The sequence below is a fragment of the Melanerpes formicivorus genome, unplaced genomic scaffold, assembly GCF_026170545.1.
Source record: "Melanerpes formicivorus ecotype bairdi unplaced genomic scaffold, bMelFor1.0.p_v2 SCAF_16, whole genome shotgun sequence".
Lineage (NCBI taxonomy): Eukaryota > Metazoa > Chordata > Aves > Piciformes > Picidae > Melanerpes > Melanerpes formicivorus.
In genome coordinates this window covers 5,776,665-5,794,474 of record NW_027142368.1, presented here as the reverse complement: position 1 = coordinate 5,794,474, position 17,810 = coordinate 5,776,665, and the positions used below count along the sequence as shown (strand labels likewise).

Genomic DNA, 17,810 nt, shown 5'->3' with positions numbered 1-17,810 from the left:
GTACAGATGCTTTACGGCCCTAATACGACGCAGTGATTTATATCGCACCCCGCCTTAGCAGTACGACAATATATTTAGAAGAGCCCCAGTACTGCCTCGGCCTCCATCTGAGCCCCATTCAGCACCGCTCCGGCTCTGAGTCGGGCACTGCCCCGGAATTTGGTGGGGTGCGATCGGTCCGGGACGGCGCGGCGGGCCGGCAGGTGCGGGGGGAGGAGCGAGCACGGTCGCCCCCGGGCTGCCCGCTGGGTTGAACGTGGGGTCAGGGCCGCCCGGCCCGGCGAGGCCGGGCCGGGTCGGGTTCATCAATTTCTCCGTTCTCAGTGCCTGCGTCCCGGCGCGGCACTAATGCGGAACAAATTGAGACATATCCTCTCCTTAATTAGTTCCAGCGTTTCAAAGATTTACGGTACAATAATGGCCTTAGCCCCACCGGCCAGCCCGGCGTTCGGCGCTCCGCCGCCGTACGGCAGCCGAGGCGCTGCGGAGAGAGCCCGGGGCCGTGCGCTCGCCCGCCTCCGCCGCTGCTCCTCTCCCCGGTGCCGGGGCGAAGGGGCCTGCAACGGCTTGGGAATGGGGAGTGTTCTCGCTGCCCAGAGTGTCGGGGGCGGGAGCAGGAGCAAGGGTGATGCACCGGTGCCCCGGCGTCCAGGGGCTGTCCGCCGCGCAGCCTCGCCGCGGCTGCTTTTCGAACCTCGCCGCTGTTCTCGGCGAGACCCTAGCGCCAGAGGCGCCTGTGTGCTGCTCTGCTCCGCGGATAGCCGGGGAGCGTACACACAGCCTTCTCTCCATGTGCCAGGGAAAAAAAAAAAAAAAAGTTTGTTTTTTCCCCTGAAGGGATAAGCAAAATGTCCTCTCCCCAGCTCCAAAGCGTGTCAGTGCCCCCGTCAGACCAGGCGGGGAAGGCCAGTCCCCCCCTGGCGGGGGCTCCCATAGTGCCCGGAGTGGCCGGCGGAGAAACAGCGAGGAATGCCGTGATGAGTTCCTGCTCCTCTGCGCCCTGAGCTCCTGTAGATGCCTCGCAGCTTTGTTTCTGCTGGTCTTAGCACTTAAACAATCAAACTGTGATCAGCTCCCTAAGCGAAAGGAGACAGATCCCCGTGAGAGCTATAAGCGGTGTGAGCAAGATTGGAAGGGATGGGGATTTATCTCTGTTTAAGTCTCCCCCACCACCGAGCCGCAGCCCGATCGTTTGTGAGTTTAGGAAAGTGCAGGAAGAATTATCGGTCTCTTAATTGGTTAGGATGGCAGGGGAGGGAGCGGAACGGGAAAACGCCGTCTGGGAGGTGCTTCAGCGTTGCTCAGGTTGGAGCAGGTTCCCGAGCCCGTTTTGCCCGGGATGGAATGGGAATCCCAATAGAATAATCCTCGTCCAGGAAATATCAGTTGTTTACTCTTGTAGAGCATGCCTTCGAGCACAATCGAAAACTGAGTGTCATGGGAAATTTGAGTAGCTTTGGAATAGTGGGCAAAGCAATTACCCCTGACTGCTGCTTGGCAGAGATTGTATCGGGCTGCGTTTGGAGGCAAGACAGTAAAAAGTTTCCGACCTTCTGAGTCTGGACCCCAGCAAAGGAGATGCTGTCCCTGAACTGCCATCCCTCTAGCTATTGTTTTCAGCTGGGCACCAAGGCCCGGGCGCAGGCGCCCGGTTTGCGGGGCATAGGGTGATTTACGACTGGAATCGGGGTCAGGATCTCCGGGCAGCAGGGAAGCAGATGTCCCTTGCACGGAAGGAGCAGCTTCTCTCGGCATGCCGAGGCGCTCCCGAGGGGACCTTCTGTCCCCGCTCTCAGCTAGGGATAGAGACGTGCAAAACGGAGATTTTCTTCTGTCTTTCGTGTTGTCTGTAAGGGGACGGCTGTAGAAAGTGGTGCTGGCCGTTTCTCAAAAGTCCCTAGCCAGTGTCAGAATGAAGGGTCCGGGCTTCCCTCCTTCTCAGGCTGCACCTGAGTGTTTCACCCTCGACATTCCCTGGACGCGCCGGCCCTGCTCAGCCGAGATATCCCGGGAGAGCGCAGGTGTTGGTGCACGGTGCTGCATAGGGCTGAGCCCCGCTCTGTGAGCACCATCCACAAGGAGGAAGGATGCGCTGACGGACAAAGGTTCCACCGCTGGAAAGAGCGAGAGGCGAAAGCTTGGAAGGACTGCAGCAGTACTTCCTCCCAGGTGGAATAACGCATACCTAAGAAGTCGAGAAAATATCTTTCCCTTATAAGATTTATCAAACTAGGTTATTTCAAGGAAAACAAACAAACAAACACCACACACACTTGCTTGAAAAATAGTCTGCTGCGGGAAAAGTTGTTTCTGTTTGCACCAAGAGAGGTCTAGTTTTCACCGGAAATTTAATACTCCGTTTGGGTTGGCCAAAGGTTCTTATCTTTGTACGGACACTGGATTTCAGAGCCGGGGCTGATGGGGGCCAGCGTCAGGTGTCGGTCCGTTCACAGAAATGAGTAATCCAGCATCAGCCTCGCTCTCGGCTCTGCAGCTCTCCTCAAGAGCCCCGCAAGGCCCCCGTGGGTTCAGGGTGCCTTTGGTGTGCGGGGAGCTCCGGGGCGGGAGCAGAGCGGGAGCAAGCGGCGGGGCTGGCAGGGGCAGCAAGAGCAGCGCACTCCCCGCTCCCGGCGCCGGCTACCCTCCTAGAGCGGTTTAGCTTCGTGTGTACTCGTAAAAAGCGACAGACCTTGTGAACTTCGATCTTTAATATCGGCAAAGATAATCAACAAATCCTTCGCTCTCACCTTACACATAGATTTCAGTAATAAAGATATTTACGCATCATAACATATATATTTTTTAAAGGGAATTCTCAGAAGATAATTTGTGAAAATTAAGGTAATTTCACGAATAACAACACCTGACTGCTTTGGTTGTAAAGTTTAAAGAGAAAATTAAATTATACTTGGCTACTGTAATAACGACCTATTTTAATTTCCTCTGTTGCAGTGTTTACCCTTTGAATTTTAAAATATCGTTTCGAGGTTGGTGACACTTGCGGTAACCTGTCCTGATGCGGGAGGAAGTACCGAAGTGTAAGTTGTAACCGGAAGGACAACGGGCTCGGTCTTTACAGCAGCAGGTCGTGGTGTTTTCGTTATTATTTTAGCAGGAAAGAGAGGGCGAAGCGGCCGGAGGACACGGCTGAGCTCTGATGGGTGTTGCCACGGCACCAGCAGTGGCATCTGTGCCACGATGTGAGCAGCGGCCGGTGCAGCTGCGCAGGGGATAGGGCAGGCGGGTCGCGGTGCTCCCCCGCGTACTCCGCCTTCGCAGCTCCCTGTGGCTGTCCCATGCGTGCTCGTAGAATCACACCACCCCACACTCTCCCGGGTAGTTTTGAAGAAAGGCAGCAGAATGCCTTTTCTGGTATTCGGTGAGCGCATCTCCCGCGGGCGAGGCTGCGGGCTCGCCTCTGCCTCGGGTCCTGGCCGGCGCCTGGCCACCGCGCGTACCGCCACGTCCCCTGGGCGCTGCCGCCCGCCCCGGAGCTTCCCGCCGGTCCCTCACTGCCGGAATCATGGCATCCCTCGCTGCCAGGGCTGACCCGAAACCCGCTTTGTCGCCTGGTAGGATTGACAAGATGCCATCGAGGGCTCTTCGGCCGCCGGCTCCGGGATGCACTCTGAGGAAGGAGCTGCTGGCTGGGGAAAGAAGAGAGTCCAGGGCTCCTCAGGAACAGTGCCAAGTCAATCTTCCAAAAGCAAGTTACTTACGGCGCTGTAATCCTCCCCCACCTGCCCAGCCATGTCCTGCCCTCTCACACACGGGGAGGTCAGGGAGACGGAATTGGGACCTGTCACACGCCAGCCTCGGTCCCCTTGCAAAGGCGACTCACCCCTCTCCTCTCCAACGGAGCCCCCAGTACCCTGGCACGGCTAGCTCTGAGCAACATGCCGCGGCCCGGTGTCCGGGACTGGAAGCACCCACTGCGAGGAGACGGGGACTCGGGGCAGGCAGCTCGCAGCCCGCAGAAGATGAGGGAGATGCGGGTTCCTCCCATAGCGGGAGAGGCACCTGGAAAGGCGCTTTCCCTTCTCAGGTTCGCCCGCCCCGGGCTGTGTCACTTCCCCTGATTCCTGCAAGGGCGGAGGCGTCTCAGTGAGGTCCCCAGGGCCTGCGACCCCACCGCCCTCGGGCGTCCCCACGGACACGCACGGGACTGGCGGAGGAAGTCATCCAGCACGTACTTACTGGCCACCTGGATCCCTCTAATAGGCTCGCAAGTCTCTCCTAAAGCGAAGGGATGTTATGGTGAGATTTAGTGGCGCTTGCACCAGAAGAGGGGTGGGAGTGATGTATAGGGGAGATATATTCTCCCACAGTAACCTCTCCCCCTCCATACCCGGCTCTCCTCGTCCACCCCTTCCCCCCCGCGTGTCTGGTCCGGCTGGGTTCAGCGGAGCGGGCTGTGGGCAGCCCCTCGGCGGAGGCTGTGTGAATGGAGGGATCGGCGTGGCTGGCTCCTCCTCCCCTGCAAGCGCCTCTATTTGAGCTTTGCAAAGTTGAGGGTGAGCAGGCATCCGAGGTGAGGCGTACGAGGCAGTTGTGCCCCCCGAGTACGGACAGACGGACACACGCACAGATACAGGCACACGCCGCCCTGCCCTGCCGTGCCCTGCCCTGCGAGCGGGTGCAAACCCGGAGGCGATCCTGGAGAACAACCTTTCCCTGTCGCTGTTGCCAGCTCCCGCAGGGCTGGACCCGGGGAGCTGCGTCGCGGAGCAAACTTCTCCCAAAGGGCTGAGCTCGCCAGCCTGGTGCCTGCAGCCGGAGCCGGCCTCCGGCTTGGCGGGCAGGGGCCAGGTATCCTGGAACAAGTGCGGCCCGGGAGGAGACTGGCTGCCCGGCGGCAGGCAGAAGGTCTGCGAGCAAATGGGTTCCGATGTCCGAGACCTCAACGCTCTGCTGCCCTCCGTGCCCTCCCTGCCGGGCAACAGCAACTGTACCATGCCGGTGAGCAGCGCGGCGCAGTGGGCTCCCGTCCTGGACTTCCCTCCGGGGGCCTCCTACGGCTCTCTGGGGCCGCACTCCTTCATCAAGCAGGAGCCCAGCTGGAACGGGTCGGACCCGCACGAGGAGCAGTACCTGAGCGCCTTCACCGTCCACTTCTCCGGCCAGTTCACCGGCACTGCAGGGGCTTGCCGCTATGGGCCCTTCGGCGCCCCGCCGCCCAGCCAGCCGCCCTCCGGCCAGGCTCGGATGTTCCCTAACGGGCCCTACTTGCCCAACTGCTTGGAGAGCCAGCAAGCGATCCGCAACCAGGGTAAGAGCGGCACTGACAGGAACCCCGGGCTCGGGGGTGCGGCCCCCGAGGGCGTCCGCTTATCCTCGCCGGGCCGCGTTCAGTGTAAACACCGAGCCCAGCCTTTCTCCGCGGCAGCCGGGCAGGGTTAGGAAATCCATCCCTTCTGTGCCTCTTTGCCCTCTTCGCAAGTCAGCCACGTAGCTCCGGGGAGTTTTAGGAGCCACCAGCTGCTCGCCCCCACCACTCTTGCGGGGCAGCAGGCTGCGGCGGACGGCTCTCCCAGTCGGGCTGGAGCCCACACGGCCCCTTCCCGTCGCTGAGCGGCCTTTCGCTTCCAAAGGTTTATTCGGGCTGGGGACGGCGCAAGACCTGGAACGGAGATGGGAACGGTGCCCCGAGACATTTCTCTCTGCAAATCTGGGGGAAGCGGGGGAGTGGGTGGGTGGGTGGGTGGGTGTGTTACCTCCAAACCTCCTCCTAAATCCGAAAACCGCTGTCCGCATGCCAGTGTTTTCCAAGCCCCTTCTATTAACCTCGGGAGCGCTGAATGCCCCCAGGTCGGGACACGCAAACAGGGTCGCCACATAGTATATTTTCAGCATCTCCGTGACCGGGACAGGCTGCGGTTTGCACAGCACTGAGAAATTTGCGTGGGCTGCACGGCAGGGCGATGGATTATCCCCTGCGTGTGGCACCGGGATCATCATCTAATCGTTTTTCTTCCAGTGGCTGCAGTATAAACATCTGCTGGCGCAAACGCGAGAAGGGAGAGGGGGCGAGCTTGCGGAGCTCTTGCCCAAGAGCTTTCGGGTCTTATTCTTCCTCCTTCAGCCTTCCCCGTGTTGTCGAACTCCTGCTCCGCACTCCCTGGTCCCGAGCGAAGCGCCGGGGGGGTTCTGGCCGAGGCAGGTCGGGTAATCAGAGGCTACGCGGCCCAGCAGGAACGGGACGACTCGCCGGGGTCTTGCCGCTTATGTCGCAGGGTTCTCTGCACCCACCCACCCGGCCTTGCTGTGCACTGCAGGGGCAACCGCGCACCCACAGAGAGGGACTGGGGGCGACTGGAGTACTGGGGCTTTTCCGGCTGGCGAAGGCAGAGGCCAGAGCGAAGCCGGACGGGCTCGCTCTGTTCTAGTCGCGAAGGGTGGCCCGAGGCCGGTAAGGCGTCCCGGAGCGCCGTTTATAGCGAGGGGAGGCGATGGGTGCAGGGGAAGTGGTGGTTCAGCAGCGGGCCCGCGCCGCTGCTGAAGGCCTTCTCTTGGCAACGCCGGGTCGCGGTCCCAGTGCCGCCGCTCTGCTGTCTTTGTCTCCCGGCTGCTGTCCTCCCAGCGCCGGTCTCTAACCTCGGAAGCCGTGGAGCCAGGGGCCTGAGCCAGGCCGCCGAGCCCGGCTGGGAAAGGTGAACGGCATCGCTGAAGCTCCGGGAGAGGCCAGGGAGCTCTGCCGGGGATATTTTTCAGACATTTGCAATAATTCTAGACATTAAAAAAGATTTGTGATCACTAGGCCCAAAGAGTGACGAGACGGTAGAGAGGAAGGTGAGGAAAATAAACTCGGCCCTGGGTGGGCAAGGAACAAAATAGCTGCGACCCCGCGTCACCCTGTAGTCTAAGCTTAACTTCCCCGGAAAGAAACAGAGCCTTTACTGTGCCAAAGCACAGAGTCCGCGCTGGGCTTTGCTCGCCTTGCAGGCCGTACCACCAGTGCTGCACACACCTGTGCCTACTCGAGGGTCCTCAGCTCTGCACCGGCCCGGTCCCGGGTGCATCGAGGCCCTTCAAGGGCCTGGAGGAAGGCACCGTCTTGGGGAGCCACGACACAGCTCACGCGTTCCGCCAGGCTGAGCAGCCGCTCCACTGGCGGAGGTGTGTGTGTGTGGGTTGTTCCCTCTGCTGGGGGCTGCATCCCCGCACGGATGGCACTGGGGTTTTGTTGCAACTGGTTTCGCAGCACATAGCGAGCTCCTTCGGTAAAGATTTCGGCAAAGAGTGTTTGCTTTGATTTTTTTTTTTGGTGGATGGATAAAATGTTCTTGCTTTGGCTTTCCTCAGGGTCGAACTACTTCTCCCCCCCCCGCCAGTCTGATTCCTCCGACCGTGGGAAAGATGCTACCTTGGCTCTGCGATGACATCTTTGCCAAGTCTGGGATGGGGGGGTTAAGGAACTAAGGCTTTGAAACCTCTGCCCAATTTTCCTCTTCTCATTCGCCTGTCTCTTTCATGCAGCTGGGCTCCTCCAACAACTGGATGCCTCCAGCGGGCCCCGTTCTCCAGCAGATGTACAACTTTCAATTATTTTCAGCACATTTTAATCAGACCTGGCTCTGATAACGCCCTAATTAAAGAGACCTCACTATCGGCATCTCGGTTCAGAACTCAACTTTCTTATCACATTCCTGAAGCTTTGGGTCAGGCAACACCGGAAAATGCGGCCAAAACCGCGTTCTGCTCCGAGCTGAGTTTTGAAGGTCACCGAAAGTCTACTCCTGGCCAAAAGTTACGTAGAAAGTGTCAGTGTTTTCTGAAAGTTAAAATAAGAGGGAGAGAGAAATGGGGAAAAGGGAGTTGAAGGCTGAACCTCTACTCCGAGGGCCGAGGGAGGAGATAAGGAGCGAGGAACAGCTGTGGGATGGGAGCCTGTAAGGTACTGGCTTGCCATCGCTGCTCGGACCGCCGCGAAAGGAGCTCTGCTCCTGGGCAAAGAGGATGTGAGAGGGATTTTGCCGGGCACACACCAGTTCCACTTACATCTCAGGGCTGTCTCCGGGCCGGTTTAAAATCATTGCGAAGGTGAAAGTTTCAGTCTTCTGGATTTTCCCCCCTCCCCCAGTGCTCCCTTAATTTCTCCCGCGAAACCCTGTAGGTTCATGAAGTCCTCTAATATCACTGGATCCAGACTGTGTGCAGGGAAAACAAAAGGGAGAAACAACTATCGGATTGCTTTGTTGCTATCGCCCGTTTTACTTTGCCTGAACCCCACGATAGCTTTCTTCCGGCAGTGGTGAGCTGAGATCTGTACAGCACCGAACAGCCGGCACCGACAGGAACAGAGAGCCTGGAAATAGACCCGAATATTCCCTGTCCATTAGCAAAATCACCCCCCCAGCCACATGCCACATCCAGAGAGGGGTGTGAAGGATGCCCGTGCTGGAATAAGCGGGTTAAGAGAGAGGGGTGCGAAGGAGGGAGGGAGTGCTCGTCGTCGCTTTAGTTTCTTTTCCCAGCCCTCGTCGGACTTTTTGTTTTGTTTTGGTTTTTTTTTGGAAGAGTGACTCTCGAGGAGCATGGTTCTCGGGGTAAATGCTGATGAGCCGAGAAGCCTCTGAGATAATATTACTTTGTAATTACTTTTTTAGCTGAAGTTGTTTAGCCAGCTCCAAGTCATTAATGAAAGTTGGTGTCCAAGCACCTGATTTACGATTTGGTGTCGGCCCAGGGTCAGCAGAGGTGCTCTCTTTCCATCTGAATCTGCTCGCTGTAGGAAACAAAATAGGCTGTTTATTATTTTGGAGAGCAATTTTCGCTGAAAGGAGGAGTTTTATTTTTTCATTCCGCCTCTTTATTGCAGACTCTTCAGAAAGCCGCTTTAAAAAAAAAAAAAGAGAGAGAAAAAAAGAATGAAAGATTAAAGGGTAACTTCTAAACTGGAGACGGCAGAGGAGTACACTGAACAGATGGGAATCTTCCTCTTTAATATGAGCAACAATTAATGAAAACATCCTTTTTATTACCGAAGCCGATCTGTTCTCTTCAAGCACGAACGAGACTTCCGACTTTCCGCCTTTGGAACGGGCTGCCCGGCTCGCTTCTCCCTCTCGAGAGGGTTCCGAGGGGGTCCCACCGCCCCCGCAGCCTTACGAAAGGCGTGTCCTGGGCAGAGGGGTGCTATGAGACAGTGAACGGTGGGGCTCAGCCTTTGTGTGTCTTTTTTGCGTTTCAGCAGCCCGCGGCGTGCCGTCGGACGTTGAAAACCTGAGGCACACTGCCGGGCGTGTGCTCCTCTCGCTCGACGCCTGCCTGGAGAGGCGTCGCGGGGAGCTGGCGGCGGAGCGGGCTCAAAGCTCCTCCTAACCCCGCTGTGGTCTCTTCGGCAGGTTACAGCACCGTGGCGTTTGACGGGACCCCGAGCTATGGCCACACGCCGTCCCACCACGCTGCTCAGTTTACAAACCACTCCTTCAAACACGAGGACCCCATCAGCCAGCAATCCTCGCTAGGTAATTGCAGCCTCCGCGGGGTTCAGACTTCACTCCCGGCCTGGGGGCTCGTTTCAAAGGGAGGGACTCCGGAGTCGCGCCTCTGCACCCCCCCGCAGGGCTCTCACGTTGCTAGAGCTGCCCAAACGCTGGAGGACAAGGCCCTGGAGCCCCCTCTACAGCGTAGGGCGAGGGAGAACGGTGGGTCGTCGCAGGGGTTAATATTTTGCCGTTTTCTCCGCAGGGGATCAGCAGTACTCGGTACCTCCTCCGGTGTACGGCTGTCACACACCCACCGACACCTGCACGGGCAGCCAGGCCCTGCTCCTCCGGACTCCCTACAACAGGTACCTCTGCCGGCAGCGAGCTTCGTTTTGCCTCTTTTGCGCGGGTCTTTGAACAGCATGGTGGGAGAGCCCACGTCCGAGCAAACAGCTTTCTCCTTTCTGACAGGAAATAGATTTACTTTTCCTTTATCAGAAAAAAAAAAAAAGTTTTGCACGTAAACAACAACAACAACAAAAAACCACAACGAAACAAAACCACAAACACAGAACACTCCCCCATCCACCAAACAAAACAAACAAACAAAAAACACGACGCGCCCTCCACCCCAGGCCTCGCAGTGTCTCATAGCTACGTTTCCTAAGAAGCCTCACCCTCCCGAGCCTTTGCGGGGGTTGGCGCTGGCCGAGCACCCCCCGCAGGGCTCCGGCACGGTGCTGCCGGATCGGGGAGCCGGTCTCCAGCGGGTGCCGGCTACCGCTGCGGAGCGAGAGCCCGCTTGTCCCGGAGACCGCGGGTGCTAAGGATATAGGGGCTGGCTGCAGGGCTCCGTCGCGGAGCCCGGTCCAGCCGTGCTCCTGAGCATCCCGGTCCTCCCCTGCCGCATCTCAGGCTTCAAGCCCCAGTGACAAGATCCGACGTTCAAGGAGCCCAACCGCCCTTCCCGAAGGCCGGGAAAGTGTAGGAGTGCTCTCTGGTGAGCAGCAGCGATGGACAGAGTGTGGTACAAGCAATTAAAAGTCAACTCTGTCCAGGGGCTTCGTCTTGCAAAACCAAGAGCCCTCCCAATGGCTCCTAGGAATGACAGCGACTGGCCTGCAGGGAGGTTATTTATTGAAAACGGGGCAATAACCCCCCGGATAAATAAATCGGATTTCCTCGCTGGGAGAAAGGTGCGTCTGGAGCTCTGCTGCGAGCATGACTCTCTGCCAACAGATTAAGCCATTGCAAGCGCGGCTTCCCTTTTTCTTCGGTCTGGCATGGGGGCTGGGCACGTCTCTTGCAGTTTTACAATGTGTTTAGTGAGCAAAGAAGTTCCCCAAAATTTATTCTTCAACTTTTTGTGAACTTGGAGTCTGTCCCATGTCTTGGAGTTGCTAAGTAACTCTCGCACACAAAACAATATGCTTGGTGAAGGAAGCCGTGCAGCTTCTCTTGTAGGCCGGTTATATCATTCCTGATTAATCAACACTGGACATGGGACAACAAAATTCTGTCACTTCCAGAAGTCACTTCGCTAATGAACGTGAGTTGACGTCAAGGGAAGGAGGGAATGAGGTAATGAAGGAAGGAAAGAAGCCTATCCAGAGAGATTAGCTTGCAGAATAATTGGCGGGGTGAAGTCCTTCGCTGAAGTGACAGAGATTGCTCGCCTTGCAGGGAAATCTATAAATATGATTTGTAGGGAGGCTTGAGGAGGGCAGTTCCGAGGCACCACGGTCAGCTGCCGCTGTCCCCGGTCTCGCCGCCCGCCGGGGCTTGCTTCTTTCCCCCATGCCCTGCTCCCGTGTCGGAGTTCCCTGCACCGCGGGCGCTCCCTCCCGCGGAGCCCGTTTGTCTCTTTTGTGGAGCGACCGCGATCCTGGGAGGTGTGATTCCAATAGGAATCCATTGCTTAGGACGAGAACTCTCTGCTCCACGTGCTTCCGCCTAGAGATGCCCGGCAGGGGTGGGGGTGTGGGGGGTGGGGGGGCCTGAGCACAACCTGGCATCGCCCGAACGCAGCCACCCTCCACCCAGCGCTGCGGGCTCCGACCCCAGCGGAAGTGGGCAGCGCTGCGGGGACGATTTCTTCCCGACTTTAGCTTTAGTCCTGCTCTGCTCCCAGGGAGGTTTCCTGCTTACTTCAGTAGGATAAGGGTTTAAGCCCTTAAACCTCACTCAAGCCAATACTGATGCGTGGGAGTGCGAGTCAGGGCAGTTGTTCCATGCCGAGGGCAGCTCCAGTTGCAGGAAGCCTATTCCAACACCTGAGCCTAAACAGGTGGGTGAGCTCGGCACGGCCTTCCCACGTCCCCTCCTGCACATGTTCAAAGCATCTGGATAAAAACGATGTTCCTCCTACGCAAGTGTTCTTTCTAGAAAGTGTTGTCATAAAATTGTGTGACTAGTTATGGTGCAAAATCTGGCGTGCCTCAACCACATTTCCAAAGGCCTGAAGACTTCCTGCACTGTCCCAGCCGGTTTTTATACCCAGATAATCGGGCGGAATCTGTATTGCTAGTTTTGTTAAACCAGCATTAATCTCGTACCTTCGTTTCGAAGATTTGTTTTGCTTTTCGCGGTTCGGGGCAAGTTTGGCAGCTCAGCTTTGACATCTGTTGCACTGGCTGCGGAGAGCAGGCGCTCCCGTTCGCCTGTAGCAGTGGAGAGGGGGCAGTGTGGCAGGAGGAACCGAGCTCGGGAATGGGACGTTCCCGTGAGGTGGGACGGCCGGTGCTTCCCCTGCACCGCCTTTCCTTCACGCCTCCCCAGGACACTCGATTAGCACAAGGGCGTCGCGTTCCCTCGCCCACTCTCCCGGGCAAGGCTTCGGGTCCGCCCGGCCTTGCACCCACAAGAAAGCATCTGCGAGGAAACGCAGGAGTGAACCGCCTCCACCTGATGCTCTCTTGTCCCTCCCCGCCATCTCACCAGCTAGGTACGAGAGCCCGCAAGAAGCCACTCTCGGCTTCCCTGCTCTGTCCTTCAGCCTGGCCCGGCCGCTGCTGTGGGGGGTGCTGGGGCGGACCTGGGGCTGAGGAGCGTTCCCTTCCCTCCAGTACCAAGGCAAAACAGTCGGGAAGGCGACAGCTTGCAAGAAATGGTCAAAATATCTTAATTCTTCTACTGGAAACAAAAGTATCTCTGAAATATCTCGCCTCAACAACTACTTGCTCTGTGTTTGCAGCGCAGCTTGCTCCTCTGCCAAGTAATACTGTGCCTGTTGTTGATAGCTGGACATGGATGACAAACCCGCACAGATTGCAAGTGTGCTTTAGATGACTAGCATTTGTGGGTCCATTAAAATGGTGATGTGAACTTTTCTACCTCGCACTGTTTAATGTAGTAAACATGCTCGATGTTGAAAATTTACTGTGAGTCACACTTACAAGGACTTTAAAAGTGGAGGAGTCTCGGTTCAGATTATAGCTCTTTCTGTGCAGAGGTCAAGAACTCGGTAATACTGCAATGCAGGCCAAAACAAACTCTATATGATCTACTACTGGCTTCCTTTTAAGTTCCCTTTTTGCTCAGCGTTGACTTCCTTTTATTCCACTCCAACTTACATTAATCCCCGCTGTAGAAACGTTCCCCCTCTTCCTCTCGTTTCTCTTTAAAAGCATCTCTGTAATGAAAATAAGTTATTTTTAGTGTCGTCTTTGTGGCCGTTTGGAGGGCCAAGGATTCTGATTGGAATCAGTGCAGGCACATCCCCAGAGACCCCGCTTTCCTTCTCATCATTCAAACCTCGTCCAAAGGCGAGGTTTGGAGAGGAGACGTTAATTCCATGAGATCACCTCACGGTACTGTCGATAACAAACCATGGCGAGGCGTAAATGGAGTCTCAGATGTCCTATTCTCTGTCACATGTCAGATGTGAGATGGTCAGTCTTATGCCGATACCCGGTGCCCCCTGGGCTAAAGGGCGGCCGGCGAGGCCGTTCCTGCCTCTGGGTTTACCGGAGGTGCCCACCTGCCTCTCGGCCTTGGGCCGCTTTCACACGGTTTGGCCAAAGCTTGGGCAGCCCCGGGTTTTTCTAGGTGTAAACCTCTCAGGGTCGTGGACTCAGCGTCTCCACAGGAAAGAAATTTCTCTCCTTGTCCACTTCTGGGAGCAGAGATCACAAAGACCCCTCTGCATCCGGTGTGGGGGGTGCCCCTCCATGTGCGCCCAGTGCTGGGACTTAGGCCACCCCGGGGCGTGCCGAGAGATCACAGCGTAGTGGGGTGGTATAGGGTGCCGAGTCGGGGAGCCGAGTTGGGGCTCCCGCGGCACTCAATCTTCTGGCAGAAAGAGCCCGGTTTGGCTCTATCTCTTCTCCCAGGACTACACAGGACGCCCAGCCTGCCCGAAAGCCACAAACTGAAGCCAGCTCGGGCTCCGCCGTTAAGCCCTTGTCTGAGCTGCAAACCCAGGAGCGAAGCGCGGCCGTAAATCGGGGAGGGCAGGAGGGAGCTTCAGACGGGGAGGCGTAGATGGTGAGCTGGACGTTGCGCTGGTTTCGAAGCAGTTTGTTTTGGACACTGTCACCCAAAGGCGGCACGCAATACAGTGGCTGCGAGCTAGTGACAAGATGAATAAGTGTATTGCTTTATGAAAAAGCAAAGGAGGGGAAAAAGTGGATATCGTGGGGGAGGTTCTTATAAATGAACTGTCAAGCGAAAGAAAGTTAAAGGGAAATCTCCTGCTGTAAATGCATCGGGCGGGCACTTCTAATAAAAATCAGGGTCCTGGAGGAATTAATTACAGCAGCATTACAGGAAGAATTCGTGGAATTGCAAAACGTAGTTGGCACAGACCAGTACGGACTGCTATTGCAAATGGGGAAACTGCAGGAGAGTTTAACAATTCCTGAGCTGATATGCAGGACATTGTAGTAGCATAATAGCAGTTCAGACACACTAATGAATAATAGTGTCCAGTGATACTGACAAATGATATTACGCATACTTCAGGATTGAAGTCACTTAATTTGTTTTTATATGCAAAAGCTTCCCACTGGAATCGAACTTTTTTAGGTCGCTTCTACCTGCCACGAAGGAAAAAAGTAAGAACAAAAAAATACCCTCTTCTAATAACAGGCTGATATCAATTCACCGCGTCGAGTGACGTCCAGCGAGTTTAGGTGTAATTAATCACGGGGAAACTCTCGTTCATTGTGAGCGGCTGTCCGCCGGCATCACTAACGGACCCGGCTGAAGGCCCCGGGAGCTGCGCGCTGTGGAGAGCTCGGAGCTGAGGAGCCCCCGCAGTCTGCTCCGGGGCAGTAGGGCGGGGGAAGAGGGCGCAGCGGCACCTTTTGGGCTTTGCAGCATGACAGGGGAAACCCTGCCGGGCTAAGCGGCTCCGCGGCTGCAGCGGCTGCGGGACCGCCACTGCGCGCTGCATCCCACAGTCGTCCACCGCAACCACGCTGCCCGGGTTTGCCGCTTCTGAGTAGAAAGCAGTGGTCGGGAAGCCACCGTCTGCAGCAGCCCCCCGCGCGTACTGGCGGGGAAAGAGCGTGTTCCAGCGGTGAGCTTCGCTTATCGCTCAGCCACTCCATTTTTCTCCCGCTTGTCAAGCCCCTCTATGTAGCCACATCCATCATTAGCCACGATAGCTGCTGCACTCCATTCACTGCACTGTTAGAACAGTTAACAGATTTGCCTTTTGAAAACAAATAACCCGCTTCGTTAGTCCCCGGCAGCCCGTATTCGTTTCATCGATTTCAATGTGTCTATATCGGATACTGCTTTTCTATAAAGAAAATGTTTTATGTCCACACTTCTAGCTATTTACAAATGGTCAGGCTTGTAGAATGAAATGGGCTTTTCAATACACACCCTTTACTCCCTGTTATTTAATTTTCTTTTAAAAATTTATTTCGTAATACATCGATACAATTGATTATATAAAACAAACTAATTTTCTACTGTTACATACTTAAACAAGGAAACTGTCGCTGTCTTCGCATATCGGTTTTAAGCTGATCTTTGTAATTTTAGTTCTAATTCTACCTATTTCACAACAGTGACAATTTATACCAAATGACCTCACAGCTTGAGTGCATGACATGGAATCAGATGAACTTGGGATCCACGCTGAAGGGGTAAGGCGCTTTGTTCTTTTGTAATCTTCTGTCTTAGTGTAGTTGTATTACGGAGCTAACTTTATCTTGTATTTTACGAGGCGAATCTGGTCACTACCAGGAGTAAATGCTGGTACAGTGGCTCACCTTCTGGCTGTAGTTTACGGGTATATTGACAACACATGCTGAGCTAAGCACTCGGGCGCTGCCCAGGTCAGGCTCATCGGGTGAAGCAGCAGCAGGTAGTGAAAGGCGCAGCTCCCCGGGGCAGGCTACAGCTCCGGCTCTGCCGCCTGGGGCTACACCTCAACCGAGGACAGTGCTGCCGGGCCGAGGAGGCAGCGGCGGCCCCTCCACGCTCTTCTCGAGCTGTCGCCCTTTCCTACCATCCTTCTTTCCTTTCCCTCCCTTCGCCGGGCCTTGCGTCCTGTGTCCCGGCCCCGCCGCCTCCCGGCTTCCTTCCTCCTAACCATTGTCGCCCTCCCACCTGCCGGGAAGAGGCTCCAGCCCGCCTCCCCCGCGGGGCTTCCTGCGGCTGGGCGGGCAGGAAGGCCCCGAGGCGCCGCGGGGCCCCGCCGGGGTGGCGGCCTCCTGGGGGGGACACGGAGCTCCATCCCCAGCCGAGCAGCCCCAGCCCGCGCCCGGCCTCCAGCTCCCGGCTCCTGGGCTGAGGGAAGGACGCCGAGGAAGGACAGGGAGAAGGAGTGAGCAAGGCGCTGGGAAACACACTGTGCCAGTACCCCTGCTGTGGGTTGGTTGTCCTCTGACGCACCCAGTGAGTGTCAGATGGAGACCCAATAGGTTGGTACAATGCTGTATCTTCGCCTTATGTCACCTGTGATTACTAGCATGAGTGAAAGAGGCACCTTTTGATCTTGGCCAAGATAAAGCCAATGATTGCCTGCTCTACTCTGGGTAGATAATTGGTTATGAAGGCTTCCCTACTGAAGGTAGGTGCCACCAGCTTGCTTTGGGATGTTCTCAGTGTGCAGTGTCAAGTGAAGAACAGAAGTCCCCACATAGATCCATGTTTTCATGTAGTTTTCCATAAATGTGAAAAGCTTGTTCAAGATGGACTTGGTGCTGTGGCATGATAAAGGAAAAAACCATTATGGGTCTGTTTCTAGCTCATTCACAAATGGTGTTTGAAGGTCAGAGGAAGAAGACAGTAGCATAGTAAACTATCTGTATTGAAATGACCATGGAGCTCTCTTGTGGTTAGAGAAGATTCCCAAATTCTACAGTTGCATGCAGTTGAGTGTCTTTGCTGCTGATCCTCTCTTTCAAGAGGTTATTTCCTACTTTTTAATATATTTTTTTAATAAGTGTTTTTTATTTCCTCTGTACCCTGTAAAGATCACTAATTGCAATATTAGACACTGTTTCGTCTCTTCTGAAGAAACTGTCCTGCAAAATAGAGAAACACATCAACCTTGACTAAGGTCCAAGTTATTAAAGCAAGGAAGAGGTTATTCTTTGGGGATCTCAGAGAGAAAAAGAAAAAAACCCACACAACAAAACCAACACAATAGAAATATTAAAAGAGTACTGAACAAAATAAATGGCTTCTTTCTTGTCCAGAAGTCAGACTGTTAGCAGTGTAAAGTATGTGACCTAAGATGCATGAAAGGAGGGGGGTGGGAAATGAAGAAATCAAGATGAATGATCTATGGTAAAACAAAGCTGAAAGTTTTGGTATAGGCCAAGATTGTAGAATCTGTGGAAAATCAGTGCTAGACATAGCCTCATCACTGGTAATATGAGCCAAAAGAGTTATCTGTCTTTTCTGGCTGAGAGTTACAATACACAGTACCTCCAATCTCGGTTGCCATGAACATAAGGTATTCTTCCCAAGATTTACATCTTTAAAATATATGAACTGTTCATAAGTGATTCCCAGGCGTTTAGTATTTCAGATGCTTTTCTCAATCTTGTAGTTGTAAGTTAAAAATGTTGGAATCAATCTTTCTGTTGAAATATAGAGCTTCTAGATTCTGTCTGATGATGACAGTTCTTGTTTAGCTCCCTTCCTTGAGTTCTCCCCAGCACTTCTTCCTGGCTTCAATAAAACTTTTGCACATTGTAAGCAGGAAGAAAACATTACCAGTAAGTTCTGCAAATTGTTAGAGAACTCTACAGTTATATAAAACTTATGGGCCATACCCTTTATACTTGACAGCAGACCAATTCAATAGCTTGCTTTCTAGGCTCATGTTCAGCATAAGTTTAACATCTTGAAATGAAGCTGTTGCTGTCCATTTCACATAGAGTTAGTTAGCAACTTCTATGCTGAAGTTATCTATCT

The 17,810-nt window shown here is 54.9% G+C and overlaps 2 protein-coding genes across 5 annotated transcripts in view; one reads left to right on the top strand and one right to left on the bottom strand.

The window, feature by feature from the left end:
• Positions 1-2,690: 2,690 nt before the first annotated feature.
• LOC137445825 (uncharacterized) lies at positions 2,691-4,554 on the bottom strand. 2 transcript variants are annotated; one of them, XM_068147864.1, is made up of 3 exons: positions 4,349-4,554; positions 4,194-4,236; positions 2,691-3,647 (listed from the first exon to the last, which is right to left on the bottom strand). In XM_068147864.1, the coding sequence occupies exons 1-3, from the start codon at positions 4,524-4,526 to the stop codon at positions 3,104-3,106; spliced, it is 765 nt and encodes a 254-aa protein (XP_068003965.1). In that variant the 5' UTR covers positions 4,527-4,554; the 3' UTR covers positions 2,691-3,103. The 2 variants fall into 2 exon arrangements, 1 of the variants encoding a protein (XP_068003965.1); XR_010988496.1 differs by lacking the exon at positions 4,349-4,554 and having other exon boundaries at positions 4,198-4,339.
• The window catches only part of WT1 (WT1 transcription factor), a 33,090-nt gene continuing 19,807 nt past the window's right edge, over positions 4,528-17,810 (top strand). For 2 of the 3 annotated variants that reach the window (XM_068147863.1, XM_068147862.1), the window contains exons 1-4: positions 4,528-5,269; positions 9,345-9,467; positions 9,691-9,793; positions 15,449-15,526. In XM_068147863.1, the coding sequence (XP_068003964.1) occupies positions 4,879-5,269; positions 9,345-9,467; positions 9,691-9,793; positions 15,449-15,526 (695 nt within the window). In that variant the 5' untranslated portion in view covers positions 4,528-4,878. Of the gene's footprint in view, positions 5,270-8,065; positions 9,153-9,344; positions 9,468-9,690; positions 9,794-15,448; positions 15,527-17,810 lie in introns of those variants that run through there. The other variant, XM_068147861.1, reaches the window with a different exon arrangement.